General features: G+C 39.0%; 3 protein-coding genes across 4 annotated transcripts in view; 2 read left to right on the top strand and 1 right to left on the bottom strand.

Moving 5' to 3' along the window:
• Nucleotides 1–4175, bottom strand: part of LOC107746479 (delta-aminolevulinic acid dehydratase-like) — a 14517-nt gene extending 10342 nt beyond the window's left edge. The window contains exons 1-3 of the mRNA XM_016560704.1: nt 3923–4175; nt 2669–2791; nt 2479–2529 (exon numbers count right to left, since the gene is read on the bottom strand). Of these exons, the coding sequence (XP_016416190.1) occupies nt 2479–2529; nt 2669–2787 (170 nt within the window). The 5' untranslated portion in view covers nt 2788–2791; nt 3923–4175. The remainder of the gene's footprint in view (nt 1–2478; nt 2530–2668; nt 2792–3922) is intronic.
• Nucleotides 4176–5266: 1091 nt separating this feature from the next.
• LOC107746473 (transmembrane protein 203-like) lies at nt 5267–6751 on the top strand. 2 transcript variants are annotated; one of them, XM_016560695.1, is made up of 2 exons: nt 5267–5308; nt 5872–6751. In XM_016560695.1, the coding sequence occupies exon 2, from the start codon at nt 6071–6073 to the stop codon at nt 6494–6496; it is 426 nt and encodes a 141-aa protein (XP_016416181.1). In that variant the 5' UTR covers nt 5267–5308; nt 5872–6070; the 3' UTR covers nt 6497–6751. The 2 variants fall into 2 exon arrangements, with proteins under 2 accessions (XP_016416181.1, XP_016416180.1); XM_016560694.1 differs by lacking the exon at nt 5267–5308 and adding an exon at nt 5316–5453.
• Nucleotides 6752–8769: 2018 nt separating this feature from the next.
• LOC107746472 (taperin-like) overlaps nt 8770–13743 on the top strand; it is a 24791-nt gene continuing 19817 nt past the window's right edge. The window contains exon 1 of the mRNA XM_016560693.1: nt 8770–10926. Coding sequence (XP_016416179.1) covers nt 8950–10926 — 1977 coding nt within the window. The 5' untranslated portion in view covers nt 8770–8949. The remainder of the gene's footprint in view (nt 10927–13743) is intronic.

Raw genomic sequence — 13743 nt, 5'->3', positions numbered from 1 at the left:
TGCAATGCGTAAAAAGACAGTATAAGTCATTATAATCCGTAATGATGTCCCCACTGGATTAGGGCTGTGCGATTAATCGAAATCGTCATAAAATCGCGATTTGAGCTTGCGCGATTTCTAAATCGCTTTATAGCACAATTTTCCGCGCCCCCGACCTCCCGCAGTATGCTATCCGAACCAATCAGAATGCAGCACGCATAAATTGAGCACGAGAACAGAACAGACCGGGCGGGCATACAAACGTAACGCCAGGTTCACACACTCCGTCTGTGGTGCGTATTTTCAAGTGACATTGAAGTGACGCATTATTCGCGGTAAAAATTAACATGGGTTGGCATGGAAATTTAGTAATTACACCATAAATGCATATAATTGAAGTCTACTGTTTCACAGTCAACACATGGCTTTTTGGCTAGATTTTCGATACTTTCGATACTCGCGTCAGTATCGATATATCGATACTTTGAATCGATACGCCCATCCCTAGAGAAGGGACAGAGCGGTGTGGAATAAAGGTAAATTATGTGAAAAATACTGCGTATTTTAACAAACGAAGCATTAACACATGTTAGACTGCACCCCATAAACACAATCAAGCCTATAAAAAAAACAGTCAACCACCTCTTTAACTGATTCGGAGTTTCAGAAAGCTCTGTTGATACTGTAAAATTTATGTTCTTTGCTCACTTTCCTATATAAATTTATTCGTTGTTTGAATAACCGTTGAAATGAATTAATCGGCCTAATGTTTTTATTAAATAGTGATCACGTTAAATAGCCTACAGTTTCAGTCGTATTAAAAACATTTCGTGACATGACACACATTATCTGGTACTCGTTTAAAAACACGGGTTTATGATGTGCTTTGTTAACAGATTACACTAACATTATACTTTAAAGCCTAAATTGAATATTTATTTAATTTCTATGTTTATTTAATGCATACTGATAGAAAGTAAAGTAACGAAATTACACAATTCAGGATTTTAAACAGTATTCATATATGTCCTGAGCCAGACAAACAACACTTTCTGAAAGTTAAAGTCCTCTTGATACTTTGCTTAAAGGGGTCCTATTATGCTTTTTCACTTTTTGAATTTTAGTCAGTGTGTAGTGTGTATGTTTGGGCATAAAAAAAGATCTTCAAACGTACAAATCTCAAAGTCAACTACAAAGGGAGATATTTAGTTTTTTTTTAATCCCTTTTCAAGAACTACAACGAACGGCTCGGTTTGGACTACAGCGTTGGTTTCCCGGGTTAAATAATTCCCGCCTACGAAAATTCGAATGGTTGGGGGGTGGGGAGGGGCGAGGTCGTGGTGCATCAGACAAGACGACGACGAAGAAGAAGTGCTGCTGTAGCATCAAGTTTTCGCAAGTTTCACCTGTACATAGTAAATGCAGTTTTTTTAAGCGGTTGTTGACATCCTATCTAAAACGTGATTTAGCCACACAAAAAAACGATAACGTTACCACTCTAATATGCTTTGCAATATACCTGCGTTCAAAGGTTCTGCGCGATCCTCTTGTTCAATATTCTCGGGGTCTGAATTCGGCTCAAATTGATATGGCAATATTGACGCCATCCTTAAAGGGGTCATATGATGCGATTTCATTTTTTCCTTTCTCTTTAGAGTGTTACAAGCTCTTGGTGCATAAAGAAGATCTGTAAAGTTGCAAAGACTAAAGTCTCAAATCCAAAGAGATATTCTTTATAAAAGTTAAGAGTTAGCCACACCTACCTAAAACGGCTCGTTTGAACACGCCCCCACATATCTACCTCACTATGTGGGAAGATTTACATAACGCCGCCCAAATGTTCACGCAAAGAAAGAAGACGTAACTTTTATAGGGGCGTAACATTTCCTTCTCACGCTTGAGGTATTCGGCCAAACACAACACACCTCGCTTTTTCAGACCGATGAGCTTTGTAAAAATCGACGCGTTTCAAAAAGGCGGGGCATAGAGGAGAAACAATAATGTACAGTATGTGGAAAATAATGTGTTTTTTTAACTTTAAACTGCATAAACACATTTCATTACACCAAATACACAAAATAATGTTCTTTTTAGCAGCATCATATGACCCCTTTAACTAAACCGGAGCAGACGAAACTTGCTGCTTTGGCAAGGGGCGTGGCAGTACTGAAACACCGTCTAAGCTGTTCGCCAATCACAACGCACTGGGACAGCTAACCAATCACATCACATTTCGTTTTTCGGAATGCGGGCCTTCATCAAACCGGGAACTAATCGAGCCGTTTGTGCCAGGATGGGGAGAAAGGTAAAAAATTATGCGTTTTTCGATCCACCAAGCATGAGACCACGTTCTAGTACACCCCCAAAACAAATTCAAGACATTGTAAAAGAGCATAATAGGACCCCTTTAAAAAAACTTCATTAATAATCCATTAAGGATCTTTAATCCAATAGCAGATTCAATGATACTTGTTACTACATAGCAGTGAAGAATGATACCTCGCTTGACCAGGTAGACTTGCAATTGGTTCCACTGCATCAGGACTGTCACTGTTAAAATTATTCAGAGAGAGACATAATAACTATTTCTATTCATTCAAACAAATTAACAAATAGAAACTTTCAACAATAACATAACTCCTGAGCCTATATACCATAATCAAATAAATATATAGAGAGAAGACATTACGTAATGAAGATAGGATATATGAGGTTATCTGGTCTGAGGTCTGAAGCACAGGTCTGCCAGTATCGGAGAGTGGGGTGAAAGTAACCGCTGTGTAGAATAGAGTCTGCCGGCTGTGTCATCGTCCTATAGATTCAAACGGAAGACAAACGCTTACTGACACAATCTACATAACTGCAGAATTATGAATCATAGTTACATATGCTGCATTAATAAATATTGTTAATCAGATGCTTTGTCTCGTTTCCCAGAAAAAAAAGATAAAAAATAAAAATAAATCCACCTGAAAACAAAAACTGCAATAGAAAGCATGGTAAGGCTGGTTTTCAGGTCACATATGTGAAACTGAGTAGATTTTTCTCTTGTTTAAACAATAACCCTCACTACATTTAATATTTTATTTTATATTTTCTAGAAGTAAAACTAATCATTTTAATACATTTAGACATCTTAAAATAATTATAAAAAATGATTAAAAGCCTAACATTATTAAATCATTAATTGACTTACACATTATTAAAACAAAATACTGATAATGACAATAAACTATTGATTTGGGGAAAAATTAAATAACTACTGTAAAGAAAATTACTAATTAAGACACATTCAAAGTGGTTGGGAGCAATTCAATTATTCTGTCCACTGATTTTATGAAAATAAATCTTCTGAATGAATGAGCAAAGAGTGACTCTGACACATTCTAGCCATACAACAGACGCAAGCATGCAGAAATTCTCACTTTGCAGACAAGAAACATTCATTCACCTGGTTAAGAAACCATATTTAAATCAAAGAAAATCTCCTTTTGCACATAAAAAAAATATTTATGATCAATCAAAATTACCTATTCAAACTTTGATGTGTTTTGGAGTTTTGATGTAACCCACGTAACACCAATCTGACTTTTTTTTGGTACACTAATAATGAATTTATATAAATTAAAAAATTTTAATTAATGGTTAAGCAGGAGACCTTAATCATGCAAGCATGCATATTGCATTAGGTCAACTCATGAATTATTTTTCATAGCTAAATGTTGAAATGTCAATAATCATGAAACAGTTAAACAATCGTTTCAAAAACTTACGTAAGCAGTACTTACTTTACACTCTTGGTCTAATATCGCTAACAAGTTTCTCTTTGCTAATAGTGCTCGTAAAATGTTACAGATGCATAAAGCTTGTAAAATGCATACATGCAAAATGTAATTCAAGCATTCCATAAATGACTTAAATTATACAACTGAGATGAACTTACTTTGTGCTTAGTCACTGCTAATGGGAACCCGTAAATGACCGAGATCTTGCTAACTAAAGTATTGCTCCTCGAACGCATGTACATTTCATTCTGAGAGAAGAATGTTGCTAGCTGTCAACTGTTTCCTGATCGACGAAACTTGTATTCCTCCAGCCAGGTGGCGCTTGATGGCTCAGAAAGGCAAATTCTTCATTTAGCTACAATCAACTTTCAATACGTTTTTGTACTATAAATATTTATATATCTTGTAAATATTTAAATATGATGCTCTTGAATCTGAGATATAAATAAAATATCCTCCTGCAAGCTTTATATAATGTTTAATTTGTATCATTAAATCACACGCCTATAATTGAACCCTACATAGCGCGGAGAAATATACCAGGTACCACGTGATAGCGCTGTCTACGTTTTATTTCAGCGGTGAACTTGAATGCTGCATCATAGAAAATACAGAATTAAAATAGCAAATATGTTTATAGTGAGTGTCTATAGTGAGCTAGTAGTCATTCTGGACTGGCGCGTATCCCTTTTCTGTCATTACTCTTTCTGTCTTCTCGGCCGCCGTAGAAAATACTCGTTTCACGGATCTCGCGATATTTCTCACGACACGCATTTGAGATCTCGCGATATGGCGATGCCGGAGATGGCGGAAACATCAGCGGGTGGACGGAAAGAATCGGCGGCGAGGCACAACTGCTCCGCGAATGGATCAGAGAGGTTTGAGTGGGGGGATAGTGGAGGAAGTATGGATGTAGGAAGTGAAGAGGAGAATGGTGGAAATTTAGGAAACCGGTGGAGTGAAGTTAGAAATAGTCGAGGAGAAGAACGGAAGAAAAGGAGTGATGTTGATGAATCTGGCGAAAAGAGTCGGGATAGCATTAAGTGCATTGTGAGATTTGGGGAGTGGCAGCTGCCACGGTCTTTCTCGCCGTTTCTGCTGTTTGCTCGGTAAAACTACACTTTTCTCAGTGGCCTGCAGTGTTTTTTGTTGCTTTTTTTTTTAGACAATAAAACAACCCGAACTTGATTTAAATGATTGACAGTAACAGATCTGACCTAATGTAACACTTAACAATGACAGTCAGCGATATGACAGTATGACATATGAAAATTACATTTAATAATTGACAATTGAACTCCGTTTCCCATAGTCCTTTGCCTTGTCGTTTTTTAAATCTTTAATAAAATGGGCAACTGAAATAAATAGTAAAGCGTTCTTTCATTTTCTTAAAAGGACGAGATTAATAAGTAGAATGTAACGCTCTGGTCCACACTCCGGAGCAGAAGGTGGCGGTAATGCACCTAATTACGCTGGTTGCCAGCCGCCGTTAAAAGCCAAGAAGAAGAAAATCTCGCGATATTTCCCCGGGCTCCTATTGGAAGGTAAATAGCTCATCTCAGCTAGCGTGTGTTCTTTACAGCTGCTTATCCACCGCTGTCAACCCACCCGTTCATTACCGAGCTTTTGAAAATGTAGCTTGCGGTTATATATTTGTCTTTAACCATCACTGTGAACGATATCTGTGAGGTAAAAGGTTTTTTTCAGTATATTATTAGCACATTTAATGCTCGTCATCATATGCTAACTGACAGCTCGCTTGTTTATACTTACACATTCAATTCCGCCAAATGCCATCATATTAGCCGTTAATTGTCTAATAACATGTTTATCTGCATAGTGTTAACCTGGATTATGATGTATATTAAAGATACAATAGCTATGATGTTGAGCATAGTGAAATAAGCCATACTGGCGTCTGTATTGATTTAAATGTTAATCATATAATCACAGAATACAGTCAACCATGTTTTTTGGACATGTACAATGTGACTTCATCAGTGTAGAATCGTACCAAGTGTTTTACATACAATAATTTACAAATTTGAATTGTAGTTGCATTGTTTTAGGTCTTGATAATTAAGTATTTTTCTTCCTTTTTTTTCAGGTTTTGACAGAGAGTCAAATCCATCAGAAGTCATAAGGTGGACCTGGTCCATCTCCAAAACAGCATGATGCTGCCAAAATAGTGAAACACTCATCAGTGGAGGATTTTTCATAGACTTGAATGCCCATTAAATGCTTCTCTTCACTCCCAGTTTCTTAGGCTAGTGTTTTGACCTTAGTCTCCTAATAAACAACACACAATGCTGTTCTCTCTGCGAGAGCTAGTGCAATGGCTGGGCTTTGCCACATTCGAGCTGTTCCTCCACTTGGGCGCGCTGCTGGTGTTCAGCGTGCTGGTGGCCCTACACATGGACGTGGACAAGCAGACTCTTGAGATGAGCTGGTGGATTGTCTTCTCTCCCTTGTTTGCTGCTGATGGCCTCAGCACTTACTTCACAGCCATTGTATCCATCCGCCTCTATCAAGAAGGAGAGAAGCGGCTGGCGGTGCTGCGCTTGCTGTGGGTGCTGACCGTGCTCAGTCTCAAGCTGGTGTGTGAGGTGCTGCTATGCCAGAAATTGGCAGAACAGAACCAGGCACAAAGTGATTTGTGGTTCGGGCTTATCGTTTCCCCACTTTTCATCCTTCTGCAGCTGCTCATGATTCGTGCTTGTCGTGTCAATTAAAGGACAAACCGTCTGCACACATGACAGTGGACTTATGCGAATGAAAAAGACTCCTGCAGGTGTCATTCAAACCAGGAGGTGTGAATCGTTGTGAACTGCAAAATCATTGTGAACTTTTTTTTTTTTGTATTCAAATGGTTCAAGCATGTGAACATGGCATCATAAACAATGCTTAAAATAATGTGCAATTTTGATTATTATTATTGTCCATAAGTGCTATGAGAGATTTGGTCTGGATTTTTTTCTGAATACTGTCAATGTTGCTTTATCTGTGTTAATACATTTTATTGTTGTTTGTACAGTTGTAAATAAACCATCAATATTCAACACTCTTGATTTTCCTTGGTTTGTTATGACCATGCCTTGAAGTGACCTAAATTTATTTGTTTATTTAGAAAAGTTAGTTGGATGTTTGATGTTTTTGAGAGGAAAATTCAAAATAAGCCAATGTGTAAAAAAAATATGTACGTCCTATAATAATCACTAGATGGCACTATAGATTTAATTAATCCTGCAATTTCTAATTTGTCTCATTATAGGAGCTCCACTCAGGACAAAACATGCAATTTCATTAAGTATACATTTACAAAATGGTTTTATGATGTTTGAAGTACAGTTATATCATTAAAGAGCAGCTAGTTTCAAATTCATCACATACATATCCTTATGGATGTAGTGAAACGTTTTCTAAAATATATAACTTCTAAAGAGAAATAGAAAAATGAGCTCTTATTAAAATGAAAGCAATATTCTATCGGAAACTAAATGGATTAAATGATATCTAATGCAAACAACACTCCTGTTGCAGTATTTAAATATTAAACCAAAAGGACAAAGGACATCTAATAAACAGCCTTCCTGTTACTTTATATAAGATATTAGATACACAGAAAGCATTTATATTTATTACCTGTTAGCAAGGCTGTGTTACTGTAAATAATAAACCATGTTATTTTTTTAACTTTGCACTCGGTTTGTGATAGCATAAAATAATTTCATTGAACATATGTGATCCTGGACCACAAAACCAGTCTTAAGTCGCTTGGGTATATTTTTAGCAATAGCCAAAAAAACATTGTATGGGTCAAATAGATTTTTTTGCACCCTCATATTCCAGATTTTCAAATAGTTGTACCTCGACCAAATATGGTCCTATCTCCTAACAAACCATACATCAATGGAAAGCGTATTTATTCGGCTTATTTCATATGGCAAAAAATTGACCCTTATGACTGGTTTTGTGGTCCATGGTCACATATGTTAAGCCCCTACCTACTGCAACCCATTGTGGCTGTAAATGCCAACAGCTGTATTAAAGGTCGTACACCCTAATCTTAAATGAACAATTTTTCCTGCCGTCCTTTCCTGTTTATGAGGTTATCTTTTACAGAATGCTCAGGTGCATAATAGGCTACAGCCTATAAATAACTTGACGCGCTGTACTTATGATGCCTTGCTATAATCTTTATTTCTGTGCCTTTTAATTAATCTGATTAAAACCGAGTTATGAGAGTGACGAGGACATTAGTCGTACCACGTCATTATATGGCATATTCTACTTTTTATCAGATTTCTTTGATCAAACAATCCGTTTTGATCCTGTCAGTCACCTTCGTATTTGTTGCATTAGAAAAACAGTAGGTCTACTGTAATAATGTATTTACACATATATTTATTTATTTTGTTATATTTATTTTCATTTTCATTTCATTTCATTTTTTTGGGGTTAAAACTAGATTATGACAGGACAAATAGTTGCACCACGCCATGGTCAAGGGAACATTACAACTCTCAGTAACCTTCGTATTTGAAATTTAGAAATTTCGAAAAAAATAAATACATTTAATTGTTTAAAATTTCTTACCTTTTGTTGCTTTGTTTCTAATGAAAATCGTTATGCATAATTTATTGCAATTTATATTATTTATATTATTTTTACATAACATTTAGAACAGATAATTTATTAAATTCAGAATGCGTTTTATTCACCAAGTGTGCACACACACACAGGAAATAATTTTTTTATTTTCCACTTAATGTTATCTTGCGTATTGTATATTGCTCCAAACAGCTTGCAGTTTTGCCCATTCATAATATAAACCATTCCGAAATAATGAAAGTGTTAAATATAGGAAATGGGCGGATCTCGCTGTGTTTGACTGACAGGGCTCGCTTTAATCTTCACAATAGTAGAAAGTAGGGGGCGGGGCATATGTTAAAACAAAAGGTGTGCCTCAAGTCAAAATTACCAAATGAGGTGTCCACCCTGAGACGAAAAGCTGACGTCACACTCCGAGGGCGGGGTCGTGTCAGTAGACTGGCACATCATCATCATGCAGGATATATTGGTGCGGCTGCAATGATGTACGAGTACGAATAAGAAGAGGCGCTGCAGGTACGGTGAGAGATTATTTGGCTTCACACGTACCCCTATAAAACCCGTTTCTCCCATAATGTCGGGCGGGGATCTTCGCGTTCTTCGCCAAGAGCCAGGGCAGGAGAGCCCGAGGATGCCGGCCTGGAAACGCGAGATCCTTGAGCGGAGAAAGGCGAAGGGCGGTGGGTCCGGAGCAGGTGCCGAGTCCGTCGCATCTCGACTTAACGGCGAGGTAACGGCCAGCAAAAGCAAGGATGATATTAGTAGCGCACATTCTAGCAGGAACTGTACCATTACCGCTGCCAACCGCGCGACCAAAAGCCCGGATCTGTCACCGGTGAAAACAAAAGAGCACTGGACATCCACGGACCCGAGCCGCACGGAGGAGAGAACGGCGAAAGACAACGGAGCGCATGAGAGCCTGGTATTGCAAGAGAGCTTGGGTCCGCTGCAGGAAAACCCATTCATTAAACTGGAAAAAGAACGCAAGAAGCGTCAGAGCCAAGAGAACGCCGCGCGACCGGTTCAGCACATCCTCGAGTTATACGGCGGCGTTCCCGGGATACGGACTATACGCGCTGAGAATATCATCATTATTGAATCCGACCCGGAGTACTTCTCGGAAGGATGTGGTTTGAAGCATGCATCGAAACTGCAGCAGAACGGCACGGTGAGCGGATACAGCTCTCTCAATGACCTGTTAGACCGGAGAGGTAGTCCGGTTACGGAGATACGCGCGAAGGAAGTGGTCATTTACGATACTGCGCTTAGTAAAAGCGAGGAGAACCTCAGCACGCTGGGACGACCCGCGTCTGCCCCGCTGGAGGGGCAAGGAAGGGTGAGTCGCATGTTACAGAAATTTGACAGGAATTATGGCAAGTTGCAGGCCAAGTCACGCAGCACAGAAAACCTCCTGGACTTGGACTGTAGTCCTGTCAGGCCAAGCTCCAGACCCAAGCCAGATGTGGTGCCAAAATGCCCAGTGTCTCCGCAAGCTGGCTCTCCACACAGCAAGGTCTTCCAAAATGTCCAGTCTTCCATGAGCAACCATCACGCCTCTCCTAGTGACTCAGGGAGTAGTACACCCGTTTCTGGATCCCCTCAGTTAGTGTCTTCCACACGTAGACGTTTCGAGGGCAGCGGGGGACGAAGTGTCACTGTGTATCCCAAGGAGGACACTGAGAGGTCTCCGTCCAAGCCTGTTAGAGAACGGGACTGGGATAGCACAGATGGGGCCTCTAAAGCCAAGGTGCCATGCTCTCCGGAGAGCCACCGTGCCCGTGCCGACTGTACTCCTAGCCCCACATCACCCCCCTTATCACCCAGCTTTGAGATCCGCCCGTCCCCTCGCCCGGATCTTTCTCTCCTTCCGCCTGGGGATCTACAGGCCCGTGCACTCGCCAACTTGCGACTCCAGTCTCGCAATTCCTTCACTGTCATTCCCAAGAGTCGAGCGGCCATTTCGTCACCTGGCAGCACCGCCCCATCCAGCCCTGTCCTTTCCCCCCCATCCCCACGACCCCTGGTGGGTGTGGCAGCTTCAGAGTCCGCAGTGCCAACCCCCTCACCCGCTTCCTTCATACCTTCCACACCAAAGCTTACAGAAAAGGTGACCATAGAAGCCAAAACAGGGTCTCCGCAACATACCCCACCTGCCACACCCACCTCTCCAGCCCCAGCTTCTCCGCCCTCAATTGGCTCACCCGTCAAATCAGTCTCATCTCCAAAGGAACCTCCGCTTGATAAGCTGCCTATCACAAACATTGATGACCTAGTCGTGGAGCCCACGTCACCCGTCCTGAGCCCTGCGGTGCAGAGGCGCAAAGGAAATACGTTTACAGTTGTTCCGAAACGGAGGCCTGAGGCCCAGTCTGGCCCTGCTGAGACCCCAGAAGTCGTCAGTGAATCTCAGAGCACACCACAGGCCCCTTATGCCCATCTGGGAACCCTGATTAAAAAGCGTTACCCTGCTGCAGAGGAGATAAAGGTCATTGGGGGCTACCTCTCCCTTGGGCGATCCTGTCTCTCGAAGACTGGCTCAACAGGAAAAAAGGTAAATATAGTATCATATTTAGCGTAATATCTACATTGGTCATTTATTTACTATACATGTATTAAAGAAATAGGATGTCTTTATGAAGTGGCTTAGTAGGTATAGTTTACCCCAAAACAAACATTCTGTCATCATTTATTCATCCTGATGTCATTCAAAACCTGTATCACTGTTTTTCTTTTGTGGAGCACAAAAGGCAACATTAGGCACTCCCAGTCACCTTTCATTTTCATTCTGCCTAATATCTCATTTTGTGTTCCACTAAAGAAACAAAGTCATATGAGTTGTGGCACCACATAAGGGTAAGTAAATAATAGCAGAACTTTGGGTTAACTATACTTTTAAGAAGAATGCACTTTTGTGTCCTGGCAAGTGTCTTGATTAAATACATTTTTATTTTCTGGTTCAATTCTTGCCATTAACAAACCATTAACTATGACTTTTACTTCAATAACTTCTAATTTGCTCCTTATTAATAGCAAGGTAGTTGTTAAGTTTAGGTATTGGGTAGGATTAGGGATGTAGAATATGGTCATGCAGAATGTGCTTTATAAGTACTAATAAACAGCCAATATGTTAAAAATAGGCATAGCTGCGCTCACAGCGACCCGAGTTCGATTCCCGTCTCAAGGTCCTTTGCCGATCCCGCTCCACTCTCTCCCAGTGCTTTCCTGTCGTCTCTCTACTGTGCTATTTATAAAAAATGCATAAAAAGCCCATAAAAATATAAAAAAAAAAATAAATAAATAAATAGTCATTCTAATAACAGCTAGTTAATACTGAGAATTGGTCCCTATACTAAAGTGTTAATGGTTTGTTTTTAGGTTAGAAATTTGTGCAAATACACAAAAAGGCTTTACAGTGGTTTTTCAGACATGTTTGTTGGGTGTTTATGACCTGTTCAAAGGTTCACCGTATTCTTAACCACTGCATCATTTAAGATGTGTCAACATGGATTTTGTAGTGGTAATGACACATGCAGGTTACATTGAGATACCTGCTGCTTACCTCCTGCAAGACATCAGTCCAAACAAGTAATAACTTTTCTTGTTTGATTCTATGCTATCCATATTATTTTGCAACACAGAAGTAAGCTATTTTCTGTGAATGTGCAAGACTTCTGATTTATTAGCTGCAATAGGTAAAAAAAAGAAGAATAACAAAATGCATTAAACTGTAAAACTATCTGAGATACAAAAAATGTGTGTTTATGATTATGATAATGTATATTATGATAATAAATACTAATTTGCAATATCACGCAGCATAACACACTTTCCAGTTACAAATGGCTGCGCCCGCTCTTAAATCAGGCAGATACAGTGAAACTAATTTGTATACTTAAACCACATAAAAAAATTTTTTGAATGTTGAATTAGATATCAAATTATCAAAACAAGCAGCATTTATTTTAAATAAAAACACTATAAGCACACTTCTAGAGCAAAATGTTTCATAAAAAAAAGATGTACCATTAATGTGATGAACTACACCTAGGCTTACTCTGCTAGGACACCTGTGTGAACTTTATAAGAGCTTCATATATTTATATATCCAAAATCACCAAAACACCAGCTAAATAGAAATCATCTCAAAAAGAAAAGGGTTGTTTCTTAGAAAACAATAGAAGCCGCTTGGTTTGATATTTTGTATCTAATGAAATGACATTCACAAATTTAGCAGGGCAACTTAAAAGTACAAATCTATAGAACACAATATAGAAAATGCTATATGCAAATAATATAGAAAATATAGTTTGGGACTATGTTGTTATGGACACAGCCTGCAGTATATGCTCACATTGCAACTTTAGTTTATAACCAAATGTAAACAGCAGTAAAGATCTTGCCAGAGAAGGTCAGGTGATTTATGTAGGAAAATGAGTCATGTGTTCTGTTCGGAGTCAAGTCTAGGAGTTACTGAGGTCTAATAAAGGTCTTTGCAAGGCCATACTTGAAATTTGACTTGTTACATAACATGCTGCCATTCACAGTCAAAATCGATCTCAAAACAGGAAACCAAACTAGCAGCAATGATCCGTTTCACTTCCTCTGCATAGTGGTTCTCTCAAACAGTCATGAAGCCTTTGCTGATTAATATCAAACTAGGTTTAGATTCATAGCATGTATTAAAAGATGTAATGATTCCGGATGTTCGATTTTGTCAGTTAGAGTTTCACTTTTTTTTCTAAAAATTTTTGTCTTAGCTTTAGTATTTTAGCTCTAATGCCAATCGGGATGAAATTAGAAACACTGCTTCTCTGAAAGGATTTTAGACCGCTGACAGCTAGTTGTAAAGAAAATGAATATCTGACTTTCCTGTTATTGTTTTTATTCATTTAGCATTATCCATATAGGTTTTTGTTTATTGTGTACTCTGATGATTTATGATGCTACAGTCTTGCACCCTTGTTGTTTTTAAGACACCATGTCAAGTTAAAAGTAGTTAAATTTTTTCTTTCTGTATAAGCATGCGTCCTGTGCGGTGGACATCACCCTACAAGGCTGTTTACACTGTAACTATAAAGTGTTAAAGGGGTCATATGATGCTTTTTTAAAGATCATTATTTTGTGTATTTGTTGTAACAGAATATGTTTCAATTCTTTAATGTTCAAAAAACACATTATTTTTCAAATACTGTACATTATTGTAGGTCCTCTATGCCCCGCCTCTCTCAAACGCTTCGTTTTCTACAAAGTCCCGACAAGCATAGTCTGCTCTGATTGGCCAACTGACCCAGTGCATTGTGATTGGCCGAACACCACAAGCACGCATCGGAAATTTAACACCCCTTACCACAATCGCGAACTTCAGCTT

Source organism: Sinocyclocheilus rhinocerous, unplaced genomic scaffold (genome assembly GCF_001515625.1).
Source record: "Sinocyclocheilus rhinocerous isolate Xijiao unplaced genomic scaffold, SAMN03320098_v1.1 scaffold739, whole genome shotgun sequence".
Lineage (NCBI taxonomy): Eukaryota > Metazoa > Chordata > Actinopteri > Cypriniformes > Cyprinidae > Sinocyclocheilus > Sinocyclocheilus rhinocerous.
This window is presented reverse-complemented; position numbering and strand designations above follow the sequence as displayed.

Coding starts and splice junctions, on each gene's coding strand:
- LOC107746473 (XM_016560695.1), top strand. CDS start 6,071: ATGCTGTTCTCTCTGCGAGAGCTAGTGCAATGGCTGGGCTTTGCCACA.